At 37.9% G+C, this 22,545-nt stretch overlaps 1 protein-coding gene across 1 annotated transcript in view; it reads left to right on the top strand.

Annotated features, from left to right (window-relative positions):
* PFDN1 (prefoldin subunit 1) overlaps positions 1-22,545 on the top strand; it is a 71,735-nt gene that overhangs the window by 26,871 nt on the left and 22,319 nt on the right. The window contains exon 3 of the mRNA XM_047085659.1: positions 10,278-10,362. Coding sequence (XP_046941615.1) covers positions 10,278-10,362 — 85 coding nt within the window. The remainder of the gene's footprint in view (positions 1-10,277; positions 10,363-22,545) is intronic.

The raw sequence follows: 22,545 nt of genomic DNA, 5'->3' as shown, positions 1-22,545 counted from the left end.
ATCGAGTTGGGTGCTCAACCGTGAGCCACCTAGAGGCCTCTAGAGGGAGTATCTTGTAGGCAGCACAGAGCTGGGTCATCTGTGTTTTTTATTTGTTTACTCTATGTCTTTTGACTTGAGAATTTAGTCTGTTATCTTTTACTGATGCGTGCTTATTGCCATTTGTTGTTTTCATGGTTTTCTTTTTTTTTTTAATGTTTATTTTTGGTGGGGGGTGGAGAAAGAAGGGGACAGAGGCTCCAAAGTGGACTCCGTGTTGACTGCAGGGAGCCCAATGCAGGGCTCAAATTCACAAACCATGAGATCATGACCTGAGCCAAAGTCGGATGCTTAACCCAGTGAGCCACCCAGGTGCCCCTGTGGTTTTCTGTTCCTTGCTTCTTCTCTTGCTCTTTTCCTTTGTGGTCTGATTTTTTTTAGTGGTATGCTTATATTCCTTTCTCTTTATTTTTGTATATTTACTATAGATTTTTGCTTTGTGGTTACTATGTGGCTTACATACGATGACATACCTGAAACAATCTATTTTAAGTTAACAATAACTTAAGTTTGACCCTGTTGTAGAGCTCAAAATTATTACTCCTCCCCTGCCATGTTTTATGTTTTTGACTGCACATTTTACACCTTTTTTTAATATTTTATAGTAATGTTTTAATTTTTGTTTATTTTTAAATTATAATTCCAGTGTAGTTAACATACAGTGTTAGCTGAGCTTCAGGTGTACAACATAGTGACTCAACAATTCCATATGTCACCTAGTGCTGATCATGACAAGTGCAGCCCTTAATCTTCGTCACCTGTTTGACCCATCCTCCCACCCCCTCCCTTCTGGTAACCATCAGTTCTCTGTAGTTAGGAGTCTTTGTCTCTTTTTTCCTTTGCTCATTTGTTTCTTAAATTACAGGTTTGAGTAAAATCATATGGAAACATTTTACATCTTTTTATCTCATGTATCTCTTAACTAATTATTGTAGTTGTAATTATTTTTGTTACTTTTATTTTCCAGAATTTGGTTCTTTTTGTTATCAGTTATTCTTGATTATGCATCTTCCTGATTTTATTTCATAATTTAAAAAAATGGATGTTCTTTCCTTAGTCACTTTGAGAGTCTATTTAAAGTTTGTTTATTTTTGAGAGAGGCGAGAGAGCATGAGCAGGGGAGGGACAGAGAGAGAGAGGGAGACCTAGAATCCAAAGCAGTCTTCAGGCTCTGAGCTGTTAGCACAGAGCCTGATGCAGGGCTCCAACTCATAAACTGTGAGATCATGACCTGAGCCTAAGCAGGACGCTTAATCGACTGAGCCACCCAGATGCCCCTAGAACTCTTAAATATTACATTAATGTCATTTTAGCATTAATGTGTTATTTTCATTTTGTTGGAAATAAAGTCATTTCCTCATTTTTCCTTTTTGTAGTATAGTTTACATAGAATAAAATTTACCCTTTTTTTAAAAAAAGAATTCTTTTTAATATTTATTTTTGAGAGACAGAGTGAGAGAGTGGGAGGGGCAGAGAGAGAGGGAGACCAAGAATCTGAGGCAGGCTCCAGGCTCCAGGTTCTGAGCTGTTAGCATAGAGCCCGATATTGGGCTCAAACTCACAGGCTCGAACTCATGAACCGTGAGATCATGACCTATGCTGAAGTTGGACACTTAACCAACTGAGTCACCCAGGCAGCCCTAAAATTTACCCTTTTTAGTCACACAGTTCTATACGTTTTGACAAACGTATGTGATTGTGTAATTAACATCGCAGCCTAGTGATGAAATATTTACATCTCCTTAAAACATTCCTTATTCATTCTTCTCTCTTCACCCTTACTACCTGGTGACCGTTGATTTGTTTTTCCCTCTTATTTTCTCTTTTTTAGAATGATACCTAGATGGAAGCATACTGTATATAACCATTTGTGTCCTTCTTTGACTTGGCGTAACTTTTGAGATTTCTTGATGATGTTAGGTATATCACTTGTTTGTTCCTTTTTATTGCTGAATAGTATTTCCTTGTATGGCGGCACCACATTGTGTCTATTCACTGGTTGATGGACATTGAGTTGTTTCTGGTTTTTGGCAGTTATGAATATAATAATCATGAATATTTGTGTGTGTTTTTTGCATAGACATATATTTTTATTTCTCTTGCTTATAAACTTAGGAATGGGATTGCTGGGTTGAATAGTGAGCAATTGCTTAAGTTTATAGGAAATTGCCCAGCTCTTTTCCAAAGCGGCTGTACTATTTTGCCAACCATCTATATATTAGAGTTCCAGTTGCTTTCCATCTTCATTAATGCTTGGTATTGTCTTTTTTGTTGTTGTTAATCCTAGGCATTCCAATAGCCTCTCCTTGTGGATGTAATTTGCATTTCTTTACTAACTCCTGATATTATTAGGTGCCATCTTTACCTCTTCTGTATGAAGTGTCTAAGTCTTTTTGCTATTTTGTTAAAGATAAAATTCACATAACATAAAATTGACTTTTTAAAACATTTTAAAGCGCACAGATCATTGGTTTTTAGAATATTCGTGAAATTGTGTAGTCACTTACACTAATTCCAGAACATCTCTTTCACTATGAAAAGAATCCCTAACTCCATTAGCAGTTATCCCATATTCCTCTCTTCCTGCGGTCGTAAGAAGTCTTGTGTCTTTATGGATCTGCCTGTTCACATCTCATGTAAATGGAATCATACAGTAATAGAGATTATGTTTACCTTGTCAGCATTATATTTTAAAGGTTAATCCCAGGTGAAGCCTTGTATAAGTACATTATTCCTTTTTGTTGCTGAGTAATATTCTGTTGTATGAATATACCATATTGTATTTATCCATTCATCATTTGATGGATATTTGAATTGTTTCCAGTTTTGACTATCATGAATAATCTGCTTTGAACATTTACATACGTGTGTGTGTTCATTTCTCTTGGCTATATTCCTAGGAGTAGAATTGCTGGGTCACATGTAACTTTATGTTTAACCTTTTGAAGAACAGTCAGAATGTTTTCCACAGCAGCTACACCATTGTACTTACCACCATCAATGTATGAGGGTTCCAGTTTCTCCATATCCTCTCCAACATTTGCTGTTATCCGTCTTTTTCATTATTTACATCTTAGTGGGTATGATCATGCCTTTTCTTTTAAGCTATATGTGTCTTTTTATTTAAGGTGGATTTCTTTGTGATTGCATAGTTAGGTCATGATACTTAACCCAGTGAGCCTGGGTGGCTCATTTGGTTGAGTGTCTGACTTTTTTTTTTTTTCATGTTTATTTATTTTTGAGAGAGAGAGAACACAAGCAGAGCAGGGGCAGAGATAGAGGGAGACACAGAATCTGAAGCAGGTTCCAGGCTCTGAGCTGCCAGCACAGAGCCCGATGCAGGGATTGAACCTGTGGATCCTGAGATCATGACCTGAGCTGAAGTCGGATGATTAACCGACTAAGCCACCAGGCACCCCTATTTTTTTTTAATGTTTATTTATTTTTAAGAGAGAGAGAAAAAAAGCAAGAGCAAGGGAGGGGCAGAGAGAGAGGGAGACAGAGAATCTGAAGCAGGCTCCAGGCTCTGAGCTGGCAGCATAGGGTCCCAGTGCAGAGCTTGAACATACGAACTATGAGATCATGACCTGAGTTTAAGTTGGACTCTTCATCGACTGAGCCATCCAGGTGCCCCAAGTGTCTGACTTTTGATTTCAGCTAGAGTCATGATCTCAGGGTCGTGGGATCGAGTTGCGTGTTAGGCTCTGCGCTGAGCCTGGAGCCTGCTTGGGATTCTCTGTCTCTCTGTCTCTCTCTCCCTCTCCCTCTCCTCTTTTTCCCAGCTTGTGTTGTGCTTTCTCTTTCTCTCTCTCAAACTGAAAAAACAAAACAAAAAGAAAAAATAATGTTAGTTTCAGGTGTACAACAAAGTGATTTGACAACTCTGTATGTTCTGCTATGCTCACTGCAAGTATAGCTACTGTCTGTCACCATACAATACCATTACAGTACCATTGACTATATTCCCTATGCTGTACCTTTTATCCTTGTGACTTACTCATTCCATAACTGGAAGCCTGTACGTCCCACTACTCTTCACCCATTTTGCCCATCTCTCCACTGCCCTTCCTGTGGTTATACATGCTTAGGGGACATTTTATGTCTTCATTTTATTTATTCACTTTATTTACTACTATGTTATAGACAGACTAGTTTCTTCTATTTTATGCTACTGAGAGGCAAGTTTCTTCTTCACTCTTAGACTGAAGGTGGAAATCTTTAGGGACCTGACTCTAACTAAGGATTCTCCTAAAAGTATCCTCATTTTGGATGGTTTCTAGTTTTTTGTTTTTTGGGTTTTTTTTTTTTGGTTAAACGTTTATTTTTGGGAGAGAGAGAGAGAGAGAGAGGCAGAGGCAGAGTGCAAGCTGGGAGGCACAGAGAGAAAGGGAGGCACAGAATCTGAAGCAGGCTCCAGGCTCAGAACTGTCAGCACCGAGCCTGATGTGGGGCTCGAACTCACCCATGAGATCATGACCTGAGCCAAAGTCGGATGCTTAACCGACTGAGCCAGGTTGGCTCAGTTTTGTTTTAAGTTTATTTATTTTGAGAAATAGAGCACGAGTACAATCAAGGAAGGAGCAGAGAGGGAGGGTGAGAGAATTCCAAGCAGGCTCCATGCCTTCAGTACAGAGCTCAACGAGGGGCTCCCATGTCAGGAACCATGAGATCATGAACTGAGCTGAAAGGAAGAGTCAGATGCTTAACCAGGTGAGCCACCCAGGTGTCCCTGGTTTCTAGGTTTTATCTCCTATTTCTTTGCCAGTATGAATCCTTAAGGTCTCTGGGATTCAGCAGAAACTCTCACGTTGAAAACAAATTTACTACTTGCATAACTTTAACAGTTCTTGATTTCACTTTATTTTGGGCCTCTGAAATGTTTTATCTGTGTTGACTCAGCAAAATTTTAGAAAATTTTTTGCTTTGTTTTTAATCAGGAAGAATGTTCTGGGTATCTGTTCTGCATTGTGCCAAGTAACAAAAGTCTCTACTTGCTCAGTATTATACAATATGGATGTCCCATGATTTTAAAATTGCTTCTTTACTGATTTAGGTTCGTTCTTGCTTGCTTTCTAAAACTTATGAAGTAAAAATTTGTTTGCGCATAGATCTTTGTGTGCACATGGTAGTAGTTTTCATCACCAGTGGAAGGAAACAAGCAAGATAGGTTCATTCAGCCTTTCCTGTGCCACTTAATTTGTGAATGCCCTAAATGCCATTAGAATGTGTTTTCAGATGTCCTCTAAGAATTTCCCACCCGAACATAATACATTATCAGGAGCATGTTTTTGTTTCTCAATAGTGAGTCCAGGTGAGCATGCTTTGCAAGTATACCCAAAAGATAACGTTGCCACTCATCTTGGATTTTATTTTGGGCAGGTAAACAACACTTTTGGTTCATTCTGAGTCATAAGAAAATGGAAGTCATGTACCAACCTGCAGGACAGTTCAGAACATAACCTCTGATGTTTCTCAGAAAACAAATCTACAAGCCATCATTAAAATTATGTACTTCAGTTAGTATAATTATAAATGAGGGAATGAACCAGGCTACTTGTCCTTGAAAGTTGACAGTGCAGGCCTACATAGCACTGATTTCTCATGTAGAGGCCTTTTACAAAGCAATGACTCTACTTTAGAATATATAATCCCTAGGGGTTCCAGAGTGGCTCAGTCGGTTAAGTGTCCAACTTTGGTTCAGGTCGTGATCTCACAGTTCATGAGTTCGAGCCCCATGTCAGGCTCTGTGCTGACAGCTCAGAGCCTGGAGTCTGCTTAGGATTCTGTGTCTCCTTCTCTCTGCCCCTCCCCCACTAGCGCTCTGTCTCTGTCTCTCTCTCTCTCAAAAATAAATAAACATAAAAAAATTAAAATATATAATCCTGAATATTGTAAGTACATTCTTTGCATGACATTTGTCATATAAAAATAATTTGCCTCTTCATAGTTTATTTTTCCTTTGTGGCACATTCTGAACTGCAGAATCCTTATCTACCATTTGGCTTTCCATAAACTATCAGGCAGGATCTCTGTGAAATTCTCTACTCTGAGAAACTATGTGCCTAATATTTATTTTTGATGTATGACTCATAATTACATTGTTATATGTTCTGTTTTCAAAATAGCATCTGATAATTCAGTGCCTTTTAACAACAGATAACGTGTTTTCTAGAGAGTTTTTCCGGAAATCCAAATGTTTCTTGGGGTTCTTTCCAGGCTTCATTGGATTTATGTTTGGCTTTTTAAAATTTTTACTTTTTACTAATTATTGTTAATGTTTTATTTTTTATTTTTTTTAAGTTTATTTATTTTGAGAGAGAGAGAGCACAAGCAGGGATGCGGCAGAGAGAGAGAAGAGGCAGAGAATCCCCAGCAGGCTCTGTACTGTTAGCACGGGGCCTGACAACAGGGCTTGAGCTCTCACATCGTGAGGTTATGACCTGAGCTGAAATCAGAAGACAGACACTTAACTGACTGAGCCACCCAGGCGCCCCTAATTTTTTTATATATTTTAATAATTAAAAAAAATTTTTAGAGTGAGTCAGGGAGAGGGGCAGATGGGGGAAAGAGAGAGAGAGAGAGAGAGAGAGAGAAAGAGAGAGAGAGAGAAAGAGAATCTCAAGCAAGCTCCATACTCACTGTGGAGCCCGATGGTGGGGCTGGGGCTCAATCCCATGGCCCTGGGCTGATGACCTAATCTATTATCAACAGTTGGATGTTCAATTGGCTGAGCCACCCACACGCTCCATGTATTTTTTAAATACATGGTATTTAAATACCATTTTTAATTTTAATAACATTTTTGGTATTTTTTAAAAATCAAGGACTCAACCAAGTTTTCCTTAAGTTTTTGTTTGTTTTAATTTTACAATGTAACGACTCATTGAGGTAATACATTTGAGTTTACTCAATACTCCTCGTTTAGAACTTTCATGGCTGAGATGTCCTTAGGCTTAATAGTAAATTGGCCAGCTTCTGTGACATCTTTCTGGTCTTTGAAGTTGGCACAGTCCATTATAGCTACCTAAGGGGTGTGTGGCCATGGAAAAACATGTTTTTGTTGATGTGTTCTCGCTTTCTAGTAACTTTATTTTCTGCTCAAGGGATTTAGTATCTGTTCAGATACTTTATTTTTAAAGGCCACATAAGTAGTGACTTGATCTCTAATCTTAGCTTTGAAAATTTCCCAGACACTAATAAAGGTAATGTCTATGACCTATTATTTGAGGATACCACTCACTGGACAGCAATCAGTGCTATTTAAAAATGTATATTTTATTCTGAAAATCATTTTCATGGTAAAAGGCTGTTAGTAAAATTGTGCATGAAATGACATAATTTTGTGACTTTTGGGCCTAGATTTATAATACTTTTTACATGGTGTCACTGAGAGCTAATACAGTTGTAAAACACTTTGCTCTTCAAATACTGTACTAAATAATTAGTACTGAGAAGAAATATTCTATAAATCATAGTCTCATCAGAAACAGCACACCTGTCTTTTGGACTAATAGTAATATTTTGGACACAAAGGATTATATAGTAATCCTTGTTTTACGTAGAAGTGGGCTGTCTTTGCAGTGATTATGAGTAAGAGTTTTATAAAGGATTAAGTTACTAAAGACCAGGATAATCAGTTAAATTATCTGGACTGTCCACATCAGGACATTAACAAGGTTAATTATTAGTGGAATGAAAGAGAAATTTACCAGATTGTATTATATATGCCAAGATGTATTCACTCATAAAGAAGAGGTGGAGGGAAGCAGTTTTCCCCCAGGTGTGGAAAAAACGCTGGAGGACAAAGCTGGAGTTGCCATTTTTGGTCTGTTTTTACTTGTTTTATATTTATAATTTTTTTTTTTCCAACGTTTATTTATTTTTGGGACAGAGAGAGACAGAGCATGAACGGGGGAGGGGCAGAGAGAGAGGGAGACACAGAATCGGAAACAGGCTCCAGGCTCTGAGCCATCAGCCCAGAGCCCGACGCGGGGCTCGAACTCACGGACCGCGAGATCGTGACCTGGCTGAAGTCGGACGCTTAACCGACTGCGCCACCCAGGCGCCCCTTATATTTATAATAATAGATTGTCTTGGTAAAAACCTACCCTGGACACAGTGGTGGTTTTGTTGTTTTTTGAGGTTGGTAGAGAAAACTGCATATTGCTGCCTTGATATGTTGTCTCTTTGTTAAAAGCAGATGTACAGATCAGTGAAACAGGGTAGAGAACCCAGAAGTAAACTCATGCATATATGGTCAATTAATTTATGGTGAAGGAGGGAAGAATATACATTAGGGAAAGGAGGGTCATTTTCAATAAATGGTATTGGGAAAACTGAGCTGTGATCACACATCATATACAAAAATTAACTTAAAATGGGTTAAAAACTTCATTGTAAGACTTGAAACCAATAAAACTCCTAGAAGAAAACATAGTAAGCACCTAGTATCGTCTTCGTGATTTTTGTGGGGGCGGGGGGCAGGGTGTGTGGGAGCAGTGTCGAACTCCAAAGGCAGGTGTAATAAAAGCAAAAATAAGTGGTTGGGGTTACATTAAACTAAAAAGGTTCTGTACAACAAAGGAATCCAACATAATGAAAAAGTAATTTACTGAATGGGAGGAGAAATATGCAAATCATCTGTTTGACAAGGGGTTTATATCCAAAATATATAAAGAACTTCTGTTAACTCAATAACAACAACAAAAAAACCAAACAATCCACTTAAAAAATGGGCAGAGCACCTGAATAGACATTTTTCCAAAGAAGACATCCAGATGGCCAACAGACATATTAAAACACACACACACACACACACACACACACACACACTAGAATAGTACTCAGCCATGAAAACGAATGAAATATTGGCATTTCTGACAACATGGGTGCACCTAGAGGGTATTATGCTAAGTGAAATAAGTCAGATAGAGAAGGACAAATACCAAATAATTTCACTATGAGTGGAGTCTGAAAAACAGAACAAAGAAACAAAACCCAGACTCATAGATGCAGAGAATCTGGGTGGGGGGCGGGGGGGGGAGGGGGGAAGTGTAGAAACTGCCTGGGGGGACAAAATTGGTGAAGGGGATTGAGAGGTACAAATATAAAATATAGGTACAAATATAAAATAGGGAATTGAGAGGTACAAATATAAAATAACTAAGTCTTGGTTGTATAATGTACAGCATGGGGAATACAATGAGAGGTAACTAGATTTATTGTGGTAATCAGTTTGTAGTATATACAAATATTGAATCACTGTGTTGTACACATGAGATTAATAGAATATTGCTTGTCAATTATACTTTAATAAAAACAACAAAAAGAAATGATGTTCTTTGTTGTTAAACTCTAAGTTTCATGCAAAGAGAAGAAACCATCTGCTTATTAAATGTGATCTTTCATTGAAATCTGTTACAGCCTAGTTGGGCCCTTGGTTTGAGTTGAAAGGAAATAATTCATTTCACTTTTTTGAGTCTACAAAATAGTTTATTCTTCCTTTCCCTACAGCAAGAATTATGAACATAAGTGTACAAAACAGATTCAATGCTAATTTTTAAAGCTTCCCCATATTTCCATTCTCATTAGTTATAAATAATGTGCTTGATTGTAAAATGGAAAAAGTTGAAATTTTCCACTTGTGCCTTTTGAGCTGTTTTCAGAGGTATTATACACTCTGGAAATAATAATAAAAGATACTAGGCTTTATACAGTGCTTTTTGTTTGAGGAACTCATATAAACACTAATGCATTGATCCTAACACAGTACTTGATTGTGACTTTAAAAGGTCATGAGTTACTGCTGTTACAAAAAAGTTAAAAAAGATTGGAAGGGGAGCTCCAATATACAAATACTAAATATCTAGAGAAAAGTTGATACAGACAATTGAAAAAATAAAATTATGGGGGATTTTTATTATTTAACTTTTCTCTTAGCCTGTGATAGATTTTTATCCCTTTTAATTTTTTAAATTTGTTTATGAATCTTGCTTAAAGCCTGATTCCCTTCTTAGACAAGAAAGCAGAATTTTCTTTTAAACTTTAGTCTTTCTCAGCCAGGAAGGCTTAAACCTGTGGTGGTTTCCCAAGTATGTCACATGAGCATAGCAGTGTATTTTATTGGTCCTTGAATTAGGAGATCATCCTTTTCATTTTCTTCGTTTAGTATTTGTGGTATGTAGCTGTTGATTTTGATTATAGTGGTCATGTGGCTTGTCAACTTTTTTGTTTCGCAGGTTTATTCTTCAGTCCAAGGAGGTAATTCACAATCAACTGTTAGAGAAACAGAAAATAGCAGAAGAAAAAATTAAAGAATTGGAAGTAAGTTTTGAGTCCATATTGACAGTAGTAAATTTTAAGAAAAAAAAAAATTACCTCAACTTTGTCATGTTAAATGAAAATGTATGCCTGCCGTTGTTTTCATTTTTTCGAATTGTGTTAGAGCAGTGAAGCGGTCATGGCAGTGTGTAAGACCTCCCCCCCACCTCCCCCCCCACCCCCCCAGCGCCCCATGAAAGAAAGGAAAGGAAGACAGAAAAATGGTTTGTTGCAACTGTAGAGACTTTTGAAGAAGATGGGATGCTTTTAATATGAATGTATTTTCTCCATTGCCTTTGAATGAACATGTCTGTTCTTAAAAACAAAGTAAGACACACGGTGTATATTTAAACATCACATATTGTGGTAGATAGGCATGAGAGTAGGTAATGATAATAGTATTTAAAAGATCTCGACATAGGTCTTTTTTATATATTGTAATTCCTTTAATATAGATTAGGTATAACTATCTGAATGATGGTGCTGCAGTCAGGAAAATGAGTTGTTTTTTTTTTTGTTTTAGCTAGGGAAAAAGATGATGGGTAAGAGTAACTTATTACATTTTTGGGAAATTGAATTTTACTACATTTTCTGTATACATTAAAACCTTTGATGAGATACTCTTCTTGGGATTGAGTGGAAGGTCCATCCTGTATATAGTAAAAGTTGGCCTGGGCAAGAGACTGGTTATTATTTCTTTGGGGCCAAGATTTCCTGAAATGGGGATGGTTACAATGACTTCATAGGTCACTTTATCTAATTTGTGTGAGTACTATTTGAGGCAGTATTTCAGAATCTGACTCAGCTCTCTGTGGAATTGGTGAGACACCCCTTGTAGCTTCCCGGGGATTTCTTAGGGGAACCAATTTGGCATGGCCTGAGTGAGTGTGTAGTGTCTTAGGTTACTTAGGTTTATTTTTGTTTAACTACTGATCATAATTTAAACAAACTTGATAATTTGTAGCTTAGAAAGTGTATTGAAAAAATAATAAATAAGCATGTAAACAAATAAGGACAAAAAAATCCTTATCCTTTAGTAACCAGGTTGTTATCATGTCCTATTTGTCATTTTTGTTAGCCCAGCTGTTCTAGATTGAATTTTATATCTTCTGTTTTCAAACAAAATAACTTTAAAAACTCCAATTAAAACTATTTCATGTTAGATAACCAAAAATCTGTTTTTGTAGCATTAGGTAAATATATCTAAAAATGATCCTGGTGAATAAGTAGCCAGATAGAAAGTAATGTGTATATAATTCTCTTTTTATGAAAACACAAAAAATAAGATCTGTATATGAATGGCAAAAATGATGTCAGTATATACATGAAATTAACACTGGTTCCCCTAAGGAAATTAATTTAGATGGGTATGGGCATGAAATTATTTTTTCTTATAATCTTTGTGTTGGATAAATTTTAACACGTATGTGTTAACTTTTTTTTTTTTAATATTTATTTTTGAGAGAGTGCATGAGCAGGGGAGAGGCAGAGAGAGAGGGGGACAGAGGCCAAAGTGGGCTCTGTGCTGACAGCAGAAAGCCTGATGCGAGGTTGAACTCACAGACCATGAGATGATGACTTCAGGTGAAGTCGAAAGCTTAACCAACTGAGCCACCCAGGCATCCCTGTGTTAACTTTTGTAATTAAAAAGAATATTAAAGGTAAAATTGCCACAGATGATGATTTTAGCATACTGTTCAGTTTTGAAGAGTATTAAGAAATTTTTTTCCCCAAAGTTACCTTTTTTGGAGTTTCTCATTACTGGTAGAGTGTCCTGACAAGTGTCAGGTAACGGAACTAGAATAGCTGGCACGTTGGTACCCATTTGAAATGCTAATTACAGCTAGGAAAAACAGTGGGGTTAAACTCTAGGTTCTTCCCTAGAACATTATATTGTGTCTTTTTTCTTTTTAATTTTTTATTTTACATGCTTTTTATATTATAAAAGCATTATTAAGTGTACTATAAAAGAAAAAAGGTCAAAAAATAAAACGATTAAATGAAAATACTACTTTCCCCTCTAGCCAACACACCTGCAGATGTCACCCCTGGAGTTTCATGGGTATCATTCCAAACTTTATTTTATAAACCCATTCATACACACATGTATATACTTTTTAAAAATAGAGAGGTATTATGCTGTATATACTGTTTTTCATCATTTTACAATTTATCTTTCCACCTGTAGTTTATATTTCCCACCTTCTTGTTTTCCACTTCTCTTAACCATTGTAGGTTCCTTATTACCTCAGCATTTAATTATTGCATGATCCCTACCTCTACATTTAGTATGCTTTCCAATACTGCTCTAATTTGTATTTTTAATAGTATCATCTACTACACACTCTGTTCTCTCCCCTGAAGCAATGCTGTATTTTGCACTGCCATACTTGCATAGTTTTGTTACTTCAGCCTGAAACGAATGCATATACATGTGCCCACATGTGCACTAATGCACACATACATTGTTTTTTTTGTTTTGTTTTTAATTTTCTTTCTTTATTTTAGACAGAAGGAGAACGAGTGAGCATGAGCTGGGGAGAGGGGCAGAGGGAGAGAGAGAGAATCTTAAACAGGTTCCACGCTCAGCAAGGAGCCTGTCACAGGGCTCGATCCCATGACCCTGGGATCATGACCTGAGCTGAAATCAGGAGTTGGATGCTCAATAGCCTGAGCCATCCAGATGCCCCAACACATACATTGTTGTTAATTGTAATGTTCAAATTCTCTGTGTTTCTTACTGATTTTTTTTTTCCTGATTATTCAGTTAATTATTGAGAGATGTCAAATCTCCCTCTATGGTGATACTTCCCAATTTCTCCTTAGTCTTTCAGTTTAGTGGACATTGGTGTTTAGAGACCACTGTCTGGGTATTATAAGTGCTCATTATTACTGTATACATAGTTCAGAGGATAGGTTTAATTTTGCTTTATATATGAAGGAATTTCCCAGGTCTTTTAAAGTATTCCACTGACTCTGGCTTCCATTGTTGCTGTTGAGAAGTCATCTGTCAGCTTAGTTGTTGTTTCTTTTTTTTTTTTTTTCCACTGGTTCCTTTTAATATTCTCTTTGTCTTCATGCTTTGTAGTTTCTTTGGGATATGTTTAGGTGTGGGGTTAGTCTTTTTATTTATTTTTTTAAGTTTATTTATTTTGAGGCAGGGGGTTGGGGGATGGGGAGAGAGAGAATCCCAAGCAGACTCCATACTGTTGTCACAGAGCCCAGTGCGGGGCTCGATCTCTCAAACTGTGAGATCATTACCTGAGCCGAAATCAGGAGTCAGACTCTTAACTGACAGAGCCTCCCAGGCGCCACTCCCCCACCTTTTAATTTTTTTTCTTAATCCTACTTGGCTTAAGTTGGGTTTCCTGAATCTGAGGATTAAGATCCTTTATCAATTCCGGAAAATTCTTAGTATTTCTGAAAATTACTTCTTTTCCTGTTTTCTCTATTAGGTGGTATTTCTTTCTGGAATTTTTCCCCCTACTTTTAAACTAGAATGACCTTTGTAAAACGTTAGAAAATGTGGTTCTGTTACTTTTCTGTGTAAAGCCCATCATTGTTCTTAGGATAAAGTTCACACTTGTTAACATACTTTCAAGGCTTTTTTGTGAAAGGACTCCTGTTTATTTCTATTATCTCCCTCATTTCCTTTGCCTTTTCTTACACTGTATACTCCACCCATTCAGGAATATTCTGTTTTTAGAACTTGCTGTGCTTTCTTTGTTTCTACTTTCTTTGCAAAAACTTGTTGACTCCTCTGGGGAGCTTTCTCCTACTGCAGTTATTACCAGTTCTATATATTAGTTTTTAAGATCTTAGCTTAGGGCTCCTTATCCAAAGAATCATTTTCTGATTCCTCAGTCTTAAATTAAGTCCTTTTTCCTTGTTCTCCCTAATGATTTCATTAGTTTTATAGCATAGAGTGGTAATTTGGACATATAAGCTATTGCCAGCTGAAGTACTTACAAATAGGGTTTCCTATTACTTGGAAAGCTTGCTATAGATTCAGAGCACTAAGTAGTTCTTCCTAAGGAGTAGCTGTTGCTTCTCCTTTCAGATTGACAGTGTTTTTTTCTGGGCCCTAGCATTTCTTGTCAGTTCAACCTGTTTTGTCTTAATCCTATGTACTTATCATCATCATTAAATTTTTGCCCTAAAATACCTTACTATATAGTTGGGGAGGCACAGTTTATACATAAGTCAGCATACAAAGGCCAGGCTGTTTCCATTAAGCATGTTTTCATCTTAGAAGGAGTAAGACTGTTTTGTGTCTGGGTGTGTAGTTTGAGTTTTTGACCAAAGCTCTTAAATTGGTCGAATTTGTATGTCTCCTCACTCTCTGCCAGCAATGTATACAGATGACACTGTGGATAACCCTTTTTAATTATATAGGTACTTGTCTGATTCATCTTCTCTCCTATGAGAACCCATTTTCATTAGTATTTTCTAGACTCCTTTTCATCCATGTCTGTTCTTACTGTTTATGTTTACCTTCTGCAGATTTTCTCCTTCTGTCTTTATTTATGAGTTGAAAGCTTACTTAGAATTTGTTTGGCTCTTGATAAACTCTCTTATGCTGTGCTACATTGTCAAGCAGTTTAGTGGGCTCACTTGCTGAGCCTTTCCTTTTATGCAGCAGAGGTAGGAGTACTATAACCCTGCCCTCATGTTCCTTCGATAGGGTGTTCTCTTTACTTACTGGAAGGGTAAAGGAAATTACTATCTTTTTGGGAAGATAGTTTTATTGTCTTTTTCTTCTTAAAACTCCATGTTTACAAGTTAATACCCACATGGTGCGCCATTTTTCTGGCTGTAATTGTTTTACTGGGATTGATTGGAAAATATTTTCATAACAGGCTCATAATATGATAATCTTGCATGGATTTTTAGTTTTTCTTTGTATAGATGATAGATCAGGGTCTTGGAGGAATAATCACCAATTTATCCTGATGGTGATTAGTATAGACCAGTGAAGCTGATTCTATTTAAGAGAAAACATAAAATGGTGGCTTTAGTATGATAGAGTAACCATGTTATTTATGTCTATTTAAAAAAATTTTTTTGATAATAACTTTTTCAAGAAGATGGCCGAGGGGCACCTGGGTCTTCAGTCAGTTGAGCATTGAACTCTTGATTTCAGCTCAGGTTATGATCCCAGGGTTGTGGGATTGAGCCCCACTTGGGGCTCCGTGCTGAGCATGGAACCAGCTTAAAATTTCTCTCACTCCCCTTACCCTCTCCTCCTTCCTGCTCACACTCTTTCTCTGTCAAATACAATGGTGATTAGTATAGTGTATGTTGTTAGGAAAGTACAAAAGCATAATTAAAACATTTTTATTTTAGGGAGAGATCATGTGAGTGGGGGAGAGGGGCAGAGGGAGAGAGAGAGCGAGAGAACGAGAGAGTGAGAGAGCATCACACAGGCTCCACGCCCAGCACAGACCTCTGTCCCACGATTCTGGGATCAAGACCCAAGCCGAAATCGAGAGTCAGATACTCAACCAACTGAGTTACCCAGGCACCTAATGGTATAATTTTTAAAAAAAGTATTTATTTATTTTGAAAGAGAGAGAGTGAGCAGGGGAGGGGCAGAGAGAAAGAGAGAGATAATCCCAAGCAGGCTCTGCACTGTCATTATGGAGCCTGATGTGGGGCTTGATCTCATGAACTGTGAGATCATTACCTAAGCAGAAATCAAGAGTCTTAACCAGCCGAGCCACCCCAGGTACCCCAATGGCCTAATTTTTTAAATAACATAAATATAATTGGAGTTTGGAATGATGACTCTGAGTCTTCTCTGTCATTGTAAAAATAATTTTCTTTTTGAAATGTATAGCATTTCTATGATGGGGAAATAGTCTTCAAATTTTTGAGAAAATCCACTTTTAGTTAAAGTTGAGTTGAAACCTTATTGATAGATTGAGGTGATAGATTTCTTCTAAAGAGTGAAAAATACATCCTATGTTTTTACTCACTTTTTTTGGAGGTAAGAGGGAATAATTTTGTAGACTTTTTTTGCAGTTGGAAAAATTTGGATTCAGCTTTCAGATGATCTGGAGCTCAGTTTCTGCCCTCTTGTCTTTTGAATCTCAAGGATTTGGAATCCTTGAGATGAGTGCAAGCTTTCAGTGGTATATTTGAGCACATTTTGGCCACCATTCTCCTAGATTCGCTTCTCTGTTCCAGGTGGGGGGCAGTTATTGCTTGAGGCTCATCTGCATTCAGTCTGAAGTCTCCATTACATATTTTAGGCACATGTGTATACAGGGTGACCACTTCCTTTCCTTTATCTTTGACATGGTTACCACCCCTTCCACTACCCTGGTTAGCTCAGCAGTGACAGAATAAAAACAAGAATAAGGAAACCCAGGACATTCTGGCCTGTATGATGCCACTTCTGACACAGAATGTTACAATCTCAGGGTTGTGAAATAGCTTTGCAGCCCATGCTATAAGTAAGATCTACGAAACTGTAAAAGTTCTGACTCTTCCACAAAAATGACAATTTTGGTCAGATAGTGGTTCCTGAAATAAGTAAGAAGAATAGCGGCAAGGTTACTGGTAGGAGGTGCCTGTGACACTCTGCAGTTGGCTGAGTTTTTGAGACTCTGATGAGGGAATGTTTTGGAGGAGTTCCCATGATTGAGGAGGTTTTACTCTGCCTGTTGAAGGTCATTTTTTCCATAGCATGGGTGGTAACTGGTAGGCATTTGGCTGGATGTCCAGGTTTTGCCCTAAGTACTTTTCATTTTTGAGTTGGTACCATTTGTGGATATGATGGGAGCCCCTCTTTGGGGGTGAGGTCAAATGGACACTGTTATATGATGGACACTGATTATTATCTGTATTTTTAGTGGAGAGAGAAGGGCAGGTGAGAGCAGAGCCAGTGATGGAATGTTTGTTTTATTCATCATACAAGAATTATACTCAGTGCTGGCATAACTTAAAATTTAGAATCCATTAAGAAATTAGCATTTTTTTGGTAGTGAAATACAGCATTTACAGAAATATACATTAAAATACATACAGCTTTATAATTATGAAATGAACACTTGTAACAGTCACGTAGGCCAAGAAATAAAAAATTGGCATGCACCAGAGCCTCCCCCATTCTTCTCCCCCCTGCAAGTCACAAGGCCATCCCTGCCCCCTTCCTTAACTGCTACCATAACTTTTGTGATAATTGTTTCTTTTTAAAGTTTTTATTTAAATTCCAATTAGTTAACACACAGTGTACTGCTAGTTTTAGGTGGGGCGCCTGGGTGGCTCAGTCGGTTGGGTGTCCGACTTCAACTCAGGTCATGATCTCATGGTCCGAGGGTTCGAGCCCTGCGTCGGGCTCTGTGCTGACAGCTCAGAGCCTGGAGCCTGCTTCGGATTCTGTATCTCTCTCTCTCTCTGCCCCTCCCCGGCTCAAGCTCTGTCTCTGTCTCTCTCAAAACTAAATAAACATTAACAAAAATTTAAAAATACTAGTTTTAGGTATACAATATAGTGATTCAACACTTCTATACATCACAGGTGCACACCAACAAGTGCACTCCTTAGTTCGCATCAGCTCTTTAACCCATCTCCCCTTCCACTTCCCTTCTGGTAACTATCAGTTTGTTCTCTGTAGGTAAGAGTGTTTCTTGGTTTGCCTCTCTCGTTTTTTTTCTTCTGTGTGTTTGTTTCTTAAATTCCACATAGGAGTGAAATCACGTGGTATGTCTTTCTCTGCCTGACTTATTTCACTCAGCATAATACTCTCTAGTTACATACATGTCATTGGAAATGACAAAATTTCATTCGTCTTTCTGGCTGAGTAATATTCCATTGTATATACACAACATCTTCATTATCCATTCATCAATTGATGGATGCTTGGGCTCTTTCCATAATTTGGCTTTTGTAGATAAAACCGCTATAAAAATTGAGATGTGGGGCACCTGGGTGGCTTGGTCAGTTGAGCGTCCAGCTTTGGCTCAGGTCATGATCTCATGATTTGTAGGGTTGAGCCCCTCCTCATGCTCGCTACTGTCAGCTGTCCCCTCTCTCTCTGTCCCTCCCCAGCTTGTGTGCGTGCGTGCGCGCGCATGCACTCTCCCTCTCTCTCAAAAATAAAACATTAAAAAAAGTATTGAGGTGCATGTACCCCTTTGAATTAGTATTATTGTATTCTTTGGGTAAATACCTAGTAGTGCAATTGCTGGGTCATAGTGTAGTTCTATTTTTAACTTTGAGGAACCTCCATATAGTTTTCCCTCGTGGCTGTGCCAGGTTGCATTCCCACCAACAGTGCATGAAGGATTCTTTTTCTCAACATTCTCGCCAACACTTGCCGTTTCTTGTGTTGTTGATTTTAGCCATTCTGACAGGTGTGAGGTGTTCTCTCATTATAGTTTTGATTGATATTTACCTGATAAGTGATATTGAGCCTCTTTTAATGTGTCTGTTGGCTGTCTCTGTCTTTGGGAAAATGTCTGTTCATGTCTTCTGCCTGTTTTTTAATTGGATTGTTCATTTTTTCAGTATTGAGATTTACAAGTTCTTTATTTTGGATATTAACCCTCTCTCAGATATGTCATTTGCAAATATCTTTCCCCCATTCTGTAGGCTGCCTTTTGTTGATTGTTTCCTTTGCAGAAACTGTTTACTTTTTATTTTTTTAACTTTTGTTTCCCTTGCCTCAAGAGACCTAGATATCTGGAAAGAATTTACCGTGGCTGATGTCAAAGAAGTTAGTGCCTTTTTTTTACTTCTAGGAGTTTTATGGGTTCAGGTCTCACATTTAGGTCTTTCACCCATTTTGAATTTATTTCAGTGTATGGTGTGAGAAAGTGGTCCAGTTTCATTCTTTTGCATGTAGCTGTCTAGTTTTTCCAACGCCATTTGTTGAAGAGACAGTCTTTTTCCCATTAGATATCTTTCTTGCTTTTTTGAAGACTATTTGACCATATAATAGTGGATTCATTTCTGGGTTTTCTATTCTGTTCCATTGATCTGCATGTCTGTTTTTGTGTCAGTACCATACTGTCTTGGTCACTACAGCTTGAAGTCTGGAATTGTGATACCTCTAGCTTTGCAGCTTTGCCCTTTTTTCCCCTCCCCCTCTCCCTCCCCTTCCCTCCCCTCCCCCTCCCCTTCCTCCCCTCCCCCTCCCCTTCCCCTCCCCCTTCCCCCTTTCCCCTTCCCCCTTTCCTTGTTTTTTTTTTATTTTTTTATTTTTATTTTTTTCTTTTTTTCAACTTTTTTATTTTTATTTTTGGGACAGAGAGAGACAGAGCATGAACGGGGGAGGGGCAGAGAGAGAGGGAGACACAGCATCGGAAACAGGCTCCAGGCTCCGAGCCATCAGCCCAGAGCCTGACGCGGGGCTCGAACTCACGGAGCGCGAGATCGTGACCTGGCTGAAGTCGGACGCTTAACCGACTGCGCCACCCAGGCGCCCCTCCTTTCCTTGTTTTGAGAGAGAGAGAATCCCAAGCAGGCTCTGCACTGATAGTGTGGAGCCTGACATGGGGCTCAAACTCATGAATTGTGAGATCATGGCCTGAGCTGAAGTCAGACACTTAACCCACTGAGCCACCCAGGAGCCCCTTTGCTTTTCTTTTTCAAGATTGCTTTGACTGTTTGGGGTCTTTTGTGGTTCCACAAAAATTTTAGAATTGTTTGTTCCAGCTCTGTGTAAAATGTTGTTGGTATTTTGATAGGAATATATGAATGCATAGATTGCTTTGGGTAGTATTGGCATTTTAACAATATTTGTTCTTCCAATCCATGAGCGTGGAATGTCTTTCTATTTCTTTGCTTCGTCATCAGTTTCTTTCATCATTGTTTCATAGCTTCTGGAGTACAGGTCTTTTACCTGTTTGATTAGGTTTATTCTTAGGTATCTTCCTGATTTTGGTGTAATTGTATTCTTTCTTTTTCTTTCTTTTTTTTAAAATGTTAATTTATTTATTTTGAGAGAGAGAAGAGAAAACGCACGAGTGAGTGGGGGAGGCACAGAGAGAGAGACTGTGTGTGGGGGGTGGTGAGAATCCCAAGCAGGCTCTGTGCTGTCAGTGCCAAATGCGACACGGTGCTTGATTTCACGACTGTGAGATCATGACCTGAGCCAAAATCAAGAGTCAGACCCTCACCTGACTGAGTCACCCAGGTGCCCCTTTTTCTTTCTTTCTTTTATTTTTAGATACATTTTTACTACCTATGTATACATCCCCCAAGCAGTATAATTTACTCTTATTCGTTTTTGAACTTCATATGAAAAAAATCACCATATACATATTTTGCCTTTTGCTCAACATTGTATTTGTGAAGTGCATCCATGTTGCTCAAGATTGTGACTTGTTGATTTTCAGTGCTATGTGGTATTCCATTTTGTAGAAGTAACACAATTTATCTTTGTAGACAGTCCATTTTTATTCTTACCAAGTCAAGTTCTCATAGAGTGTTTATACAGTTTATCTTGTAGCCTTTTGCTGAAGGGAGCTCTTTTTCAGAGTCCTCTCTCACTCTGACCCAGGAGACTTTGAGTCCTGAAGAGAAGTATAAAATGTTTCTACTGGGGGCGCCTGGGTGGCTTAGTTGATTAAGCATCCGACTTTAGCTCAGGTCATGATCTCATGGTTCATGAGTTCAAGCCCCACATCAGGCTCTATGCTGACAGCTCAGAGCTTGGAGCCTGCTTCGGATTCTTTGTCTCCCTCTCTCTCTCTGCCCTGACCCCACTCACACTCACTCACTCTCTCTCTCTCTCTCTCTCTCAAAAACAAATAAATGTTAAAAAAATTAAAAAAAAATGTTTCTACTGTAAAAATTAGCTTGATGGTGTCTCATACCTTCTGTAGTAGCTAGGTCACTAGACACCTCTGAGTGGCTTTTTTTTTTTTTAATTAAAAAAAATAATTACTAGTTTGGAAACTCATCTCATTTCTATGTTTTGACTTGGGAAGTCTTGAGTGAAGTTTCACTTACTGTCCAATACTTTGGGATTTCAGATATGAATACTTATCTCTTTATAGAGTTCATTTGCATTCTCAACATTTATAAAAATGGATGTTTGTTTTAAAATAGTTTTTAGTTATTTAAGACTTAAATCTTAAAGAGCCTGATGGTTGGAAGCCCTAGAGTTTATAGTGAGCTATATGAATATATATATATATATGTATATGTACATATATGTATATGTGTATATATATATATATATATATATATATGTATATATATATTCTCTATGTCCTGTTGTCTTAGAGCTTAATGGAGCTGCATAATCTTCCTCTTTGGCATTTAGAGAAGAGTAGGCATGCGTCTGGAAAAGTAGGCATGCTCTTTTTGTGGTTGAGTATTCTTTATTGGTTATTAGAAATATTTTCATTGCCTTGGTCAATGTGTATGTGTTACGTTCCAAGTGTTAATATTTACCCAGCTGTAAACTGTGATACATTTCACTTCCTTATGAGAAATATTTCAGCTCACGGGTGCCTACTTGGCTCAGTTGGTATAACATGTGACTCTTGATTTTGGGGTTGTAAATTTGAGCCCCGCATTGGGAGTAGAGTTTACTTAAAAAGCATTTCAGCTCTGGTGAGAACTTAAATGTGAACAATTCAAATAGATATGCCCTTTTAACTAGACAGTCTTTCTTATTTGTGAAATATATATCACAAATATTTTACACATATACCCCTTTGGTTTGATCTGTTCACTGATAACGTGTGTCTTCATTTTATGAATGAGATAAACGGATTTGCGTTCCGTTTAGCCTTGAGTTTAGCTTTTTGCATCTTGATTCTGTTCATCGTTTCTGCTAGGATACATTCCCAGAGTGCCTTGATTTCCTCGGAATTTTTGTCTGTACCCACACCAGACTATCCCTTTGAATGCTTCAGAGGATTGTTGACCTCAGGCTTTGCTGCTTTATTTTTTATATCGTCTACCTTTTCTCTGTGCCTGACCATAAATATTTGTCTTTATCCTCTTCCCTCCCATACCTGAGAGTTCCTGCAGTCACTTTCAGCCTGCCTAGAGAATGATTTCTTTTGATGATGTAGACTTTGAATTTTCTTTCATGTTATTGCATACCTCCCTCCTCTTGTATCTAGATGGTAAGGGGAAGTTAATCAGTATACTTTTTTTTTTTGGCCTCACATTCTGATTCTGGTCAGTTATTACAGCACAGGTCTTCTCTAAACTGAAGTA

This window comes from Lynx rufus, unplaced genomic scaffold (genome assembly GCF_022079265.1).
Source record: "Lynx rufus isolate CCGP_SWC_20201006 ecotype Redwood Valley unplaced genomic scaffold, mLynRuf1.p SCAF_1, whole genome shotgun sequence".
Classification (NCBI taxonomy): Eukaryota; Metazoa; Chordata; class Mammalia; order Carnivora; family Felidae; genus Lynx; species Lynx rufus.
This window is presented reverse-complemented; position numbering and strand designations above follow the sequence as displayed.